Source organism: Eschrichtius robustus, chromosome 3 (genome assembly GCF_028021215.1).
Source record: "Eschrichtius robustus isolate mEscRob2 chromosome 3, mEscRob2.pri, whole genome shotgun sequence".
Lineage (NCBI taxonomy): Eukaryota > Metazoa > Chordata > Mammalia > Artiodactyla > Eschrichtiidae > Eschrichtius > Eschrichtius robustus.
In genome coordinates this window covers 142,711,573-142,726,196 of record NC_090826.1, presented here as the reverse complement: position 1 = coordinate 142,726,196, position 14,624 = coordinate 142,711,573, and the positions used below count along the sequence as shown (strand labels likewise).

The window sequence follows — 14,624 nt, the reverse complement described above, 5'->3', positions numbered from 1 at the left end:
CTGTGTGGGTGATCTGTCCATCGATGTAAGTGGATGTTAAAGTCCCCCACTATTATTGTGTTACTATTGATTTCTCCTTTTATGGCTGTTAGCATTTGCCTTATGTATTGAGGTGTTCCTATGTTGGGTGCATATATATTTTCAATTGTTGTATCTTCTTCTTGGATTGATCCCTTGATCATTATGTAGTGTCCTTCTTTGTCTCTTGTAATAGTCTTTCTTTTAAAGTCTATTTTTTCTGATATGAGAATTGCTACTCCATCTCTCTTTTGATTTCCATTTGCATGGAATATCTTTTTCCATCCCCTCACTTTCAGTCTGTATGTGTCCCTAGGTCTGAAGTCGGTCTCTTGTAGACAGCATATATATGGGTCTTGTTTTTGTATCCATTCAGCCCATCTATGTCTTCTGGTTGGAGCATTTAATCCGTGTACATTTAAGGTAATTATCTATATGTATGTTCTTGTTGCCATTTTGTGAATTGTTTTGGATTTGTTTTTGTAGGTCTTCGTTCTTCCTTTCCTCTTTTGTTCTCTTGTGATTTGATGACTATCTTTAGTGTTTTGTTCGGATTCCTTTCTCTTATTTGTGTGTATATCTATTGTAGATTTTTTTTTGTTTGTGGTTACAATGATATAGCAGTCTATATAAATACAAGATTGTTTTAAGTTTCTGGTCTCTTAATTTCAAGTACATTTCATATATCCTGTATTTGTAGTCTCCTCATGATTGCTGGTTTTGATACCATATTTGTGTGTGGATGATTTTCTTCCTTTATTGTATGTTTGCCTTTACTGGTGAGCTTTCCCATTCATACTTTTCTTGTTTCTAGTTGTGGCCTTTTCTTTTCCACCTAGAGAAGTTCCTTTAGCATTTGTTGTAAAGCTGGTTTGGTGGTGGTGAATTCTCTTAGCTTTTGCTTGTCTGTAAAGCTTTTAATTTGTCCATCAAATCTGAATGAGAGCCTTGCTGGGTAGAGTATGCTTGGTTGTACGTTTTTCCCTTTCATTACTTTAAGTATATCATGCCACTAATGGCCTGCAGAGTTTCTCCTGAAAAATCAGGTGATAACCTTATGGGGATTCCCTGTATGTTATTTGTTGCTTTTCCCTCATTGCTTTTAATATTTTATCTTTGTTTTTAATTTTTCTCAATTTGATTATTATGTGTCTCGGCATGTTCCTCCTTGGGTTTATCCTCTATGTACTCTCTGCACTTCCTGGGCTTGGGTGACTGCTTCCTTTCCCATGTTAAGGAAGCTTTCAGCTATTATCTTTTCAAATATTTTCTCAGGCCCTTTCTCTCTCTCTTCTCCTTTTGGGACCATTATAATGTGAATATTTATGAGTTTAATGTTGTCCCAGAGGCCTCTTAAACTGTCCTCATTTCTTTTCATTCTTTTTTCTTTATTCTGTTCTGCAGCAGTGATTTCTAGCTGTCTGTCTTCCAGCTCACTTATCCTTTCTTCTGCCTCATTCATTCTACTATTGATTGCTTCTAGTCTATTTTTCATTTCAGTTATTGCATTGTTCAACTTTGTTCTTTATATCTTCTAGTCCTTTGTAAAATATTTCTTGTATCTTCTTAGTCTGTGCCTCCATTCTTTTTCTGAGATCTTGTATCCTCTTTACTATCATTACTCTGAATTCTTTTTCAGGTAGATTGCCTATCTCCACTTCACTTAGTTGCTCTTCTGGGGTTTTATCTTGTTCCTTCGTCTGGAATGTACTCCTCTGCCATCTCATTTTGCCTAACTTTTTGTGCAGTCTCTCTTCCACAGGCTGCAGGACTATAGTTCCTCTTGCTTCTGGTGTCTGCCCCCTGGTGGGCGAGGCTGGTCTAGAGGCTTGTTCAGGCTTCCTGGTGGCAGGGACTGGTACCTGCCCACTGGTGGGTTGAGCTGGGTCTTGTCTCTCTGGTGGTCAGGGTTGTGTCAAGGGGTGTGTTTGGAGGCAGCTGTGGGCTCAGGAAGACTGTAGGCCTACAGGCTCTTGTGTGGGGCCAGTTCTTGGTGTCAAAATGGCAGCCTCCAGGAGAGCTCATACCAATGAGTATTCCCCAGTACCTCCATCACCAGTGTCCTTGTCACCACAGTGAGCCACAGCCTCTTTCCTGCCTACTCAGGAGACCCTCCAAGACCATTAGGTAGCTCTGCCCCAGGCTCCTCTGAAGTCATTGCTTTTGCCCTGTCTCCCACTGTGCATGAGACCTTTTGTGCATCCTCCAAGAGTGGAGGTTCTGTTTCCCCCAGTCCTGTGGAGTTTCTATAATCAAGCCCTGCTGACCTTCAAAGCCAAATGCTGTGGGGGCTCTTCCTCCTAATGTCAGAGCTCCCAGAACAGGGAACCTGATGTGGGGCTCAGAACTCTCACTCCTGTGGGAGAACCGCTGCAATATAATTATTTTCCAGTTTGTGGGTCACCCACCCAGTGGGTATGGTATTTGATTGTATCACAGATGCGCCCCTCCTACAATCTTGCTGTGGCTTCTTCTTTATCTTTGGATGTAGAATATCTTTTTTGGTAGGTTCCAGTCTTTTGTTGGTGGTTGTTCAGCAGTTAGTTGTGATTTTGGTGTTTTTGTAAGAGGAGGTGAGCTCAAGTCCTTCTATTCTGCCATCTTGTCTCCAACCTCTGAAAGATCTTTTAATCTCTACATCTCAACTTTCACACTTTAACAGTCTGCTAGGCAAGAATAGTTGGGATGTTGATAAGTGGAGCCACAGAAATGGCCCTGTTGATGGGAGATGACAGCCATGGTTGATGTGATTTGCCTTGTTGTGTGATACATTTAAATAAGACACACTTGGTCCAAGCTTTCAAAAGTCTGCAAAGCTGTGCTCCATTCTTATGGATGTCTAATACTAAAATTGGAATTTTCTCCTCCACCCATTTCCTTTTAGTTATATTGGCAGGAAGAGGATGCAACTAAAAGAGCCAGAGAAAGCTGTGCCCAATGTGGTAAATCTGGTCGAAGCTGACTATTCTTACTGGACTCTGGGCTATGTCATCTCTCTGGAAGGAGCACAGAAGCTTGTTGGAGCTAATCCTTTTGGGAAGATGCTACCAGTGGATGAGTTTCTGCCAATCATGTACAACAAGCATCCTGTGTGAGTTACCCTGAACTGCCTGCCTATCCCTTGAGCACAATCCATTCATGAATTATGCTACTTGGTTTCTGGGTAATACTTAATATTTTTTAAGGGGTACTACTTTCCTACATGATCTTTCCATAATCATGACCCAGAGAGGCCGATTTGAGTGATTATCCCCTTTTACAGATGGGGAAGGTGAGGCAGAAATGGTGAGTCTTGCATAGGAGTCTTCTTTAATACCCAGCGGGTAGTTTAACTGGACGTAATCTGCTCAGTCCTCTCATCTCTGATTTTCTTACTTCCATAAACCCATATGCACCTCAAGGTGAAGGTCATCTTCCTAAACACCTCAGATTTTTCTGTTCATTTCTTAGTTCATTGTGTGTACTGTTGGCCAGGCAGTAGCTCACAGGCTAGTCAGGAACCCAGACTCGAGAACAGTCATTGTGATATATTGTGATACCTGCAATCACAGAGATGTGTTAGAGGCTCAGGGAGAGTGGAGGTGGCCTCTGAGCAAGGTGTCCATAGAAGAAGGCAGTGTGATGCTAGGGTTCCTGTAGCCCGGGAGTTCACTCTGACCTAGTGCTTATCAAGGGCATGGTAAATTACGGGTTTATGTGTCAGTCTCCCCAATAACCTATGAGCCCCTGAGGCAGGAACCATCTTTTATCTCTGTGTCCTTAGAGCCTAGTCCAAACTCTATACATAATAGCTGCTTGATCAATGCTTCCTTAAATTCATTACTGGAGCAGAAGACCAGGTTCTAACCTTGGCTTCTTCTCTCAGTTGCTGGGTGATTCCTCCCTAGATGGTCTTCATGTTAGCAGTTGAGTGTTCTTGTCCTGCATCTTGCTCATTTTGTCTCCTGTCTTCAGTAAAGATGGACAACATGTCGGAGACTGATTTTTATCTCTGCTTCCCAACATAAACATGGAGGTCAGTCATCATCCCCTCAACAGAAAGGAAATTGAGACCTAGCAGCCAAGCAGATGTCACCTCATGTAATCTGCACAGGAGCCCTGGGAGGGAGGGCAAGTCGTCCCTCCACTTTACACTCACTTGTCGCTGGAATGCAAAGCCACACTGGTGTGCCTCCAAGCCTACACATCACTCAACCCTTCACTGCCATCCAGCTCCCAGCCGCCTAATTTATTAATCCTGGAACAGAGCATTTTCTACAAAGTGATCACATTTATTTATTATTATGGTCCAACAGAGCTTAATCCTTAATTTTTAGAATAAGACCTGAAATTCATTTTTAAACTAGTCTATCCAAATACAACAGAAACATCCTGACCTTTTTCTTTGTGCATTTGTTTAGACCATCTGAAAGCTTTTAAAGAAAACTGTATTGTGTTCGTAGACTAAAATTTTCCACACAGGACACAACTTGAAAAATAATCAAATGAATCTATGAGAATTTAAGAGATAACAAGTAGGGCTCTTTTCCCCTGTTCTGTAAGTGTCCTGCCCCCTCACCCACCTGTACACCTCTTGTTTTCAGTGCTGAGTACATGGAGCATTACGAATCCAGGGACTTGAAAGCCTTCTCTGCAGAACCCTTGCTCATCTACCCAACACACTACACAGGCCAGCCAGGGTATCTGAGTGACACGGAGACCTCAACCATCTGGGACAATGAGACAGTGGCCACTGACTGGGACAGGACACATGCCTGGAAGTCCAGGAAGCAAGGTCACATCTACCGCAATGCCAAGAACACAGAGGCCCTGCCACCGCCAACCTCCCTGGACACTGTGCCTTCGAGAGATGAGCTATGAGGGCTCCATGGGGGGTTTACTGCCCTTTCGTTTTCCTAATGGGCTGTTGATATGTTTGTTCCAGTTTCTTTTCGTGGTCACGATCATCTAACCAAAGTGGTCTAATGTGATTGATCAAAATTAGTATGTTTTTGACAGGGGAAGAGAATAGGGAAACTAAACCCAAATTTCCTAGATGGCTAGAAAATAGGCTTTATGGCAACCATTAAGATGAACTTCAATCCAGACACCTTGTCCCTCAGTTCATTACCCATATGATACTGGTTCCCACATTGAGGTTGAACAGCATGGCTCAGAGATTCGTCCAAGGGAAAGGTGATCACCACACTATCACATCAATAAATGGGTAGGCCTGGCAGCCAAGTCAACTGGACCACATCTATTGGTCTAGTGGGCCCATTTTATGTCATAGATGTGACCTTGAAAGCTTGAGTATGTTCCAAGTTCGGGGTGTGGGGGAGGGGGAATCAGATCATTTAAAATCAAATTAATTGGGCTTTTTCTTTAAAGGCATTTGCCATGAGCCTTATTGCAAAGTGACTTTTTCATCTTAGTCCCCACTACCCAACAGGGATGGGTATTTGGGTCTGTGTGTGACTTGGCATTTGACTATCATGGCAATGGAAGCTCCCATGAAGAGGTGTCCATTTGCCGTGAGGATATAGTTTCGTAGATATTTGAGGAAAACACTCAAACTTTGGCCTTCTTTATTATGGTCACTTGAGTTGGGATGCTCTATTTATGAAGATAAATTTAATATATAAGGAGCTGGGACTGGTGTGTAATTGCTGTCCCGGGGGTTCATGTGCTGCCCCAGCACGTCAGACTGTCCCCTCCTCCCTGAGCCTGGGAGTGAATTGCAGGTGTGAGTTTTATGAGTCACTCTTAAGAGGCAGAGCACGTTTTCAGGCCAGAAACAGTCCTTGCCTGGGATTTTCATTCTATTTTGAATTATTTATTTTACAAAATGTGGGGGAAATGTCTGTAGGATAAGGCAGAGAAACATATGTGTCAGGCTTTTATTGCCCCCTGGGAAGTGGTGAGTGTAGACACGCTGGTTCCAGAATCTGGTTCTTCTGCATTTCCCAGCCTGACTCTTACAGGGAGGCCTGTTGAGTGGGAGATTCTAACCTTCTGGAAACAAATGATTCTCCACCTCAGGTGAGAGACCTTGGTTAGAAACAATGGACTGATCAACTGAGTTAGACCAACAACCAGGGAATCCTTGGAGTCAGGATCCTGGGCAGACCACCTCTCTGCTTTCTTCATAAATGGATTTTATGTAAAATGCAGAGCTGGACTACATCATCTGTTTCAGCTCCACGATCTGTGATCCTTGGATATCTCATGATGGTTTGCTTTAGGTTTCTGTTCTCATGCCTGCAAGCAGTAAAAGTTGGTCACCAGAAATCCCCTCCCCAAGCATCCCATCCACACACGCTCCTCTCTCCGTGTCCTGGGTGTTGACTCTGAGCTTCATGCTTTGGAGCAGAACCCGTGGGTGGCCTTGCTGGGTGCACCAAGCTCCCTGCTCCCCATGAGGGCCCCAGGCTGCAGGACAACCCGGCAGGCTTTCTTTCACAGAACACCAGCCTTGGCCTTCCCTCTTGACTTATGGTTGGTTCTTCTGCATTGACCAATAAGCCAGGAGACTGAGGGAAGGGATCTCAGCTGCCTGATTTTTACTGCTTAGACTTAGCTATCAGAGCTTGACTCTTTGTCTAGAAAAACAGAGCATCTGGGGAGCTAGTGAAAAACCCTTAGTCGACTCCTAAGGTTTCCTTGGGTATGTTGTACTTCGTTTGTGTATTTGAGTGTGTGCAAATGTGTGTGAATTTCATGTTTTTTTTTTTTAAAGGGGTGGGCAGTGGCTATGGTATTGGGAGTGAAGGAAGATTTAATTAATTTTTGTGTGGTTATGTTTCATAGAGAATATTGGTGTTTTATTTTTTCTTTTTCCCTGTCAGCTGGCCTGGTGGGTTTATGAATTCTCATTCTTAAAAGACATTGTTCATAAATTCTAGAATTTTAGATTAGGACTGTTCTACTGTGAATAAAATTCTGGCTCTGTTAGCCCAGCCGTTGCTTTTCTCCACTCAGGTCTAGAATCCCAAGCAGTGTTCTTTCATTGTGAACATTGTGAGCTGCAGACGCAGCATTTCTTTAGAAGGTCATCTCTTCAGCAATCCAGGGATTCCTTGACCTCATTATTCTTTCCTGCCTCCCGTCTAGCCTTAAGTCAAGACATTAGACCTTCGCAGTGTCAGAGGACTTTGCCTCCATCATGGCACCTGCTGTCTGCCTCTGGAAGTTAAACCCTCTCTGGATCTTGAGATCCAAGGTGTAATCTTCTGGATGGATGGCCCTGACTTCAGCAGTGCTGGTGCTGCTGAGTGTGGACTGAGTGTCTACAATATGCAGACGACACACTGCACGGGCCTTGCTTTGTTCACTGGGGCCTGCTCCAGGAACTCTGGAAAATAAGAGCCAGCATCCCAGCATCCTACACTGTCTTTCATGCTCTGTCATTTCAGGGTGGGGAAGTGATAAACTACTTGCCTTCTAGAGCACTTTGTGAAAAATTAAAAAACGTGCAACTCTATGATTGTTCATTGGTTCCTCCAACGCTGGTCAACAGCCAACACTGCTGGAATTTCCAGGTCTGCACTGGCCAAGGATGTCAGAGGCCAAAGGTAATCATCGCTGCTATGCAATCCCTGTGGCAAAGAACAGAGGGTGGTCACCAGCCTTCCTGTTCAGTGAGAGATGTTTTAGACTGCTGGAGAGGTGGGTAAGCCAAAAAGGATTCTAGGCCTCCAGTGGGAGGGTGATGACGGAGGTTTCATCTTGCATTTCTGTGCTATTGGTCAGCCTATCTATCCATTCATCAAAAGATACTGAAATGCTTGTCCCAGGGCAAAGAGATTTATCTTGGGGCAAAAAAAGGAGAACCCATGTTGGCCTCAATGACCCCCTGTATTTCAGCTCAAGCTCCCCCAAAACCTCAAAAACCAGGTGTGAGCGCTCCCTTGTGTCAGGCCCTGTGCTGGGCACTGAGTTGCTCAGAGGTCTAGAAAAGTTCCCTACTGCTGTGGGGTCTATGGTCCAAGGGAGAAGCCATGTAAACAGGATGGCTTTCTTTCAGAGGCTGGAAGAAAAGGGGACATAGGACCCAGGGAACCTGGTTCTGCTGAGGAAGGGGCCATGGGGGCAGCTTTGCTGGGAATGTGACAGTTGTGTTGGGTTTGGGAGCATGAATGGGAGTTTAGGAGAGGGAGGAGGGTTGGGCACAGAGGGTGGGAATGGTTTCCAGGCACTGTGAAGGTATGGGGCTGTGGAAGGGCCTACTAGGGAGTGATGGGGAGCTGGGTAGGACTGAAGAGTCAGCTATGTGTTGGGGTTATTGACAGGAGACAGTCTTGATACCCGATAACGATGGCAAGGCAAGGCAGCTACCCTCCTGCTCCAGACTATCCTCACGAATGCAGAGGCCATTGTTTCTGGGGGAAATTCTAAGTTTGGTTACTCTCCTGACAGACAATGCAGAGATTTCCAGTAAAATGTTGGTGTCGGAAACAAAATTCCCATTCAGCTATGCACATGGGAATATTTTCACTTACAGTTGGAACAAATCCATCTAATTAGTAACTGTAAGATAAAGATGAGTTTTCCCAAGAGGCTTCTACAATGTGCTTTCAAGACATTCTTTCCAAGTAAGTGATCTTTATGACTGACAAGAAATTAATTCAGTGAGGATTTAACTAATGACAAAGTGAGAGTTAAAGTGAGGCTGGTCATTTGATAAAATAGCATGTCATGGATGATCTGGTCAGAGAGCTCAGCACAGGCAGCCTTGGAAATAATCATTTCACCCATATTTTATGCTTTGTGGGGATGTTTGTTATCTCAGAGAGAACCTTCCTCCCCTGGAGACTTCCTGATTAAATGTGTCAGTAGGAGGGGAGCCAGGAGGAGAGAGCAGTGACATGGGAGGGGCCTCCCTGTGAGTGGGCTGATGGCATTCCCTAAATCGAGCAGAGTGGCTGAGACAAGGGTGAAGAGTCTGGCCAGTGGTGGCCAGTATGTTGTTTATGGTTTTGTTTTTGCCTGCTTGGAAAAGAGAGAAATGATAGGTTTTAGTACATTGTGTTAACAGATTACATAGAAAATGGTGCCTTCTCTTTAATTTTTAATTAAAAAAATTTTTTTTATTGAAATATAGTTGATTTACAATGTTATGTTAGTTTCAATGTACAGTGAAGTGATTCAATTATGTATGTGTATATGTATGTGAATATATACTTTTTTTATATTCTCTTCCATTATAGGTTATTATAAGATATTGAGTATAGTTCCCTGTGCTATACAGTAGGTCCTTTTTGGTCGTCTATTTTATATAGAGTAGTATGTATATGTTAATCCCAAACTCCTAATTTATCCCCGCCTCCCCTTTTGGTAACTGTAAGTTTGTTTTCTATGTCTGTGCGTCTATTTGTTTTGTAAATAAGTTCATTTGTATCATTTTTTTTTTGATTCCACATATAAGCGCTATCATATGATATTTATCTTTCTGTCTGGATTACTTCACTTAGTATGATAATCTCTAGGTCCATCTGTGTTACTGCAGATGGCATTATTTCATTCTTTTTAATGACAGAATAATATCCCATTGTGTAATATATGTGTGTGTATATCATATATATACACATATATATGTGTATATGTGCCACATCTTCTTTATCAATTCATCTGTTGATGGACACTTAGGTTGCCTCCATGTCCTGGCCATTGTAAATACTGCTGCTATAAACACTGGGGTGCTTGTATCTTTTCCAATTATGGTTTTCTCCAGGTATATGCCCAGGAGTGGGAATGCTGAATCACATGGTAGCTCTATTTTTAGATTTTTAAGGAACCTCCATACTCTTCTCCATAGTGGCTGTACCAATTTATATTTCCAACAACAGTGTAGGAGGATTCCTTTTTCTCCATACCCTCTCTAGCATTTATTATTTGTAGACTTTTTGATGATGGTCATTCTGAACAGTGTGAGGTAGTACCTCATTATAGTTTTGATTTTCATTTCTCTAATAATTAGTGATGTTGAGCATCTTTTCATGTGCTTTTGGTCATCTGTATGTATTTTTTGGAGAAATGTCTATTTACATCTTCTGCCCATTTTTTGATTGGGTTGTTTATTTTTTTGATAGTGAGCTGTATGAACTGTTTATATATTTTGGAGATTAATCCCTTGTCAGTAGCATCATTTGCAAATATTTTCTCCCATTCTGTAGGCTGTCTTTTTGTTTATGGTTTCCTTTGCTGTGCAGAAGCTTTTAAGTCTAATTAGGGCCCATTTGTTTTTTTATTTTTATTTCCATTATTCTAGGAGACGGATCCAAAAAGATGTTGCTGCGACTTATGTAAAAAGTGTTCTGCCTATGTTTTCCTCTAGGAATTTTATAGTATCTGGTCTTACATTTAGTTCTTTAATCCGTTTTGAGTTTATTTTTGTATGTGGTGTTAGAGAATGTTCTAGTTTCATTCTTTTACATGTAGCTGTCCAGTTTTCCTGGCACCACTTATTGAAGAGACTGTCTTTTCTCCATTGTGTATTCTTGCCTCCTTTGTCATAGATTAATTGACCATAGGTGCATGGGTTTATTTCTGGGCTTTCTACCCTATTCCATTGATCTATATTCTGTTTTTGTGCCAATACCATGCTGTTTTGATGACTGTAGCTTTGTAGTATAGTCTGAAGTCAGGGAGCCTGATTCCTCCAGCTTCATTTTTCTTTCTCAAAATTCCTTTGGCTACTTGGGGTCTTTAGTGTTTCCATACAAATTTAAAAAATTTTTGTTCTAGTTCTGTGAAAACTGTCATTAGTAATTTGATAGGGATTGCACTGAATTCATAGATTGCATTGGGTAGCATAATAGTCATTTTGACAATATTGATTCTTCCAATCCAAGAACATGATATATCTTTCCATCTATTTGTACCATCTTTGATTTTTCTTTAATCAGTGTCTTATAGTCTTTGGAGTACAGGTCTTTTGCCTCCTTAGGTAGGTTTATTCCTAGGTATTTTATTCTTTTTGATGCAATGATATATGGGATTGCATCCTTAATTTCTCTTTCTGGCCTTTCATTGTTAGTGTATAGAAATGCCACAGAGTTCTGCATATTAATTTTGTATCCTGCAACTTTACCAAATTCATTGATGAGCTCTAGTAGTTTTCTGGTAGTGTCTTTAGGATTTTCTGTGTATAGTATCATGTCATCTGCAAACAGTGACACTTTTACTTCTTCTTTTCCAACTTGGATTCCTTTTATTTCTTTTTCTTCTCTGATTGCCATGGCTAGGACTTCCAAAACTATGTTGAATAATAGTGGCGAGAGTGGACATCCTTGTCTTGTTCCTGATCTTAGAGGAAATGTTTTCAGCTTTTAGCATTACGTATGATGTTAGCTGTGGGTTTGTCATATATGGCCTATATTATGTTGAGGTAGGTTCCCTCTGTGCCCACTTTCTGGAGAGTTTTTATTGTAAATGGATGTGGAATTTTATCAAGCTTTTTCTGCATCTATTGAGATGATCATATGGTTTTTATTCTTCAATTCGTTAATGTAGGGTATCACGCTGATTGATTTGCGTATATTGAAAAATCCTTGCATTCCTGGGATTAAATCCTACTCGATCATTGTATGTGATCCTTTTAATGTCTTTTTGGATTCTGTTTGCTAATATTTTGTTGAGGATTTTTGTGTCTATGTTCAGCAGTGATAATTGGCCTGTAATTTTCTTTTTTTGTAGTATCCTTGTCTGGTTTTGGTATCAGAGTGATGTTGGCCTCATTGAGTTTGGAAATGTTCCTTCCTCTGCAATTTTTTGAAATAGTTTCAGAAGGATAGGTGTTAACTCTTCTCTAAATGTTTGATAGAATTTCCCTGTGAAGCCATCTGGTCCTGGACTTCTGTTTGTTGGGAGTTTTAAAATCACAGTTTCAATTTCAGCACTCGTGATTGGTCTGTTCATATATTCTATTTCTTCCTGGCTAAGTCTTGGGAGATTGTACCTTTTTAAGAATTTGTCCATTTTTCTAGGTTGTCTATTTTATTGGCATGTAGTTGATAGTAGTAGTTTCTCATGATCCTTTGTACTTCTGTGGTGTCGGTTGTAACTTCTTTTTCATTTCTAATTTTATTGATTTGGGGCCCTCTCCCTTTTTTTCTTGATGAGTCTGGCTAAAGATTTATCAATTTTGTTTATCTTTTCAAAGAATCAGCTTTTAGTTTCATTTATTTTTTTCTATTGTTTTTTAGTCTCTATTTTATTTATGTCTGCTCTGAGCTTTATGATTTCTTTTCTTCTAACTTTGGGATTTGTTTGTTCTTCTTTCTCTAGTTGCTTTAGGTGTAAGGTTAGGTTGTTTATTTGAGGTTTTTCTTGTTTCCTGAGGTAAGTTTGTATAGCTATAAACTTCCCTCTTAGAACTGCTTTTGCTGTGTCCCATAGGTTTTGGATCATTACGTTTTCATTTTCATTTGTCTCGAGGTATTCTTTTTTATTTCCTCTTTGACTTCTTTAGTGACCCATTAGTTGTTTAGTAGCATATTGTTTTGGTTGTTTAGTAGCAGGTTGTTTAGCCTCCAGGTGTTTGTTTGTGGGGGGCGGTTTGCAGTTTTTTTCTTATAGTTGATTTCTAATCTTATAACATTGTGGTTGGAAAAGATGCTTGATACAATTTCAATTTTCTTAAGTTTACTGAAGCTTGCTTTGTGACCCTGCATGAGATGTATTCTGGAGAATGTTCCATGTGCACTTGTAAAGAATGTGTATTCTGCTACTTTTGGATGGAATGCTCTATAAATATCAATTAAGTCTATCCAGTCTAATGTGTCACTTAAGGCCTGTGTTTCCTTACTGATTTTTCTATCTGGATGTTCTGTCCATTGATGTAAGTGGGGTGTTAAATTCTCCCACTATTATTGTGTTACTGTTGATTTCGCCTTTTATGGCTGTTCGCATTTGCCTTATATATTGAGTTGCTCCTATGTTGGGTGCATATATATTTACAATTGTCGTATTTTCTTCTTGGATTGATCCCTTGATCATTACGTAGTGTCCTTCTTTGTCTCTTGTAACAGTCTTAATTTAAAGTCTATTTTGTCTGATATGAGTACTGCTACTCCAGCTTTCTTTTGATTTCCATTTGCATGGAATACCTTTTTCCATCCCCTCGCTTTCAGTCTGTATGTGTCTCTAGATCTGAAGTGGGTCTCTTGTAGACAGCATATATATAGGTCTTGTTTTTGTAACCCTTCAGCCTATCTGTCTTTTGGTTAGAGCATTTAATCCATGTACATAGCTATATGTATGTTCTTATTGCCATTTTGTTAATTGTTTTGGATTTGTTTTTGCAGGTCTTTTTTCTTCCCTTCCTCTTTTGTTCTCTCCTCTTGTATTTTGACGACTATCTTTAGTGTTGTGTTTGGATTCTGTTTACTTATTTGTGTGTATATCTATTAATACATTTTTTTGTTTACCATTACCATGAGGTTTTGATATATGTATGTTTTGATATTTGTGTATATATATGATTGTTTTAAGTTGCTGGTCTTTTCATTTCAAATGCATTTCAAGATTCTGCATTTGTACTCTCATCCTCTCACAATTATTGGTTTAGATAATCATATTTGTCTGTGGACGATTTCCTACATTTACTGTATGTTTGCCTTTACCAGTGAGCTTTCCCATCTTGCAATTTTCTTGTACCTTGTTGTGGCCTTTTCTTTTCCACCTAAAGAAGTTCCTTTAGCATTTGTTGTAAAGCTGGTTTGGTGGTGCTGAATTCTTTTAGCTTTTGCTTGTCTGTAAAGCTTTTGATTTCTCCATCAAATCTGAATGGGAGCCTTTCTGGGTAGAGTATTCTTGGTTGTAGGTTTTTCCCTTTCATCACTTTAAATATATCATGCCACTCTCTTCTGGCCTGCAGAGTTTCTTCTAAAAAATAAGCTGATAACCTTATGAGGATTCTCTTGTATATTATTTGTTGTTTTTCCCTTGTTGATTTTAATATGTTCTCTTTATTTTTAATTTTTGTCAATTTGATTACTATGTGTCTTGGTGTGTTCCTCCTTGTGTTGATCCTGTATGGGACTCTCTGTGCTTTCTGGACTTCGGTGATTGTTTCCTTTTCCATGTTAGGGAAGTTTTCAGCTGTTACCTTTTCACATATCTTCTCAGGCTCTTTCTCTCTCTTATTCTTCTTCTAGGACCCCTATAATGTTAATGTTGGTGTGTTTGATATTGTCCCAGAGGTCTCTCAGACTGTGCTTTTTTCTTTTTATTCTTTTTTCTTTATTTTATCCCATGACAGTGATTTCCACCACTCTGTCTTCCAGCTCATTTATCAGTTCTTCTGCCTCATTTATTCTGCTATTGATTCCTTCTTGTATTTTTCATTTCAGTTATTGTATTCTTCAACTCTCTTTGGTTGTTCTTTATTTTTTCTAACTCTTTGTTAAAAACTTCTTGTAACTTCTTTCTCTGTGTGCATCCATTCTTTTCCTGAGTTCTTGGGTCATCTTTACAATCATTACTCTGAATGCTTTCTCAGGTAGATAGCCTATCTCTACATCACTTAGTTATCCTTCTGGGGTTTTATCTTGTTCCTTCGTCTGGAACTTATTCCTCTGCCATCTCATTTTGTCTAAACTTCTATTTGTATTTTTATATGTGTG

The 14,624-nt window shown here is 40.3% G+C and overlaps 1 protein-coding gene across 2 annotated transcripts in view; it reads left to right on the top strand.

Moving 5' to 3' along the window:
- The window catches only part of COLGALT2 (collagen beta(1-O)galactosyltransferase 2), a 139,656-nt gene that overhangs the window by 121,606 nt on the left and 3,426 nt on the right, over positions 1 to 14,624 (top strand). Inside the window, exons 11-12 of one of the 2 annotated variants that reach the window (XR_011073645.1) lie at positions 2,903 to 3,109; positions 4,602 to 7,571. Coding sequence is in view for 1 of the 2 variants with exons in the window: in XM_068541389.1 (XP_068397490.1) it covers positions 2,903 to 3,109; positions 4,602 to 4,878 (484 nt within the window). In the remaining variant the exon portion in view is untranslated. Of the gene's footprint in view, positions 1 to 2,902; positions 3,110 to 4,601; positions 7,838 to 14,624 lie in introns of those variants that run through there. The other variant, XM_068541389.1, reaches the window with a different exon arrangement.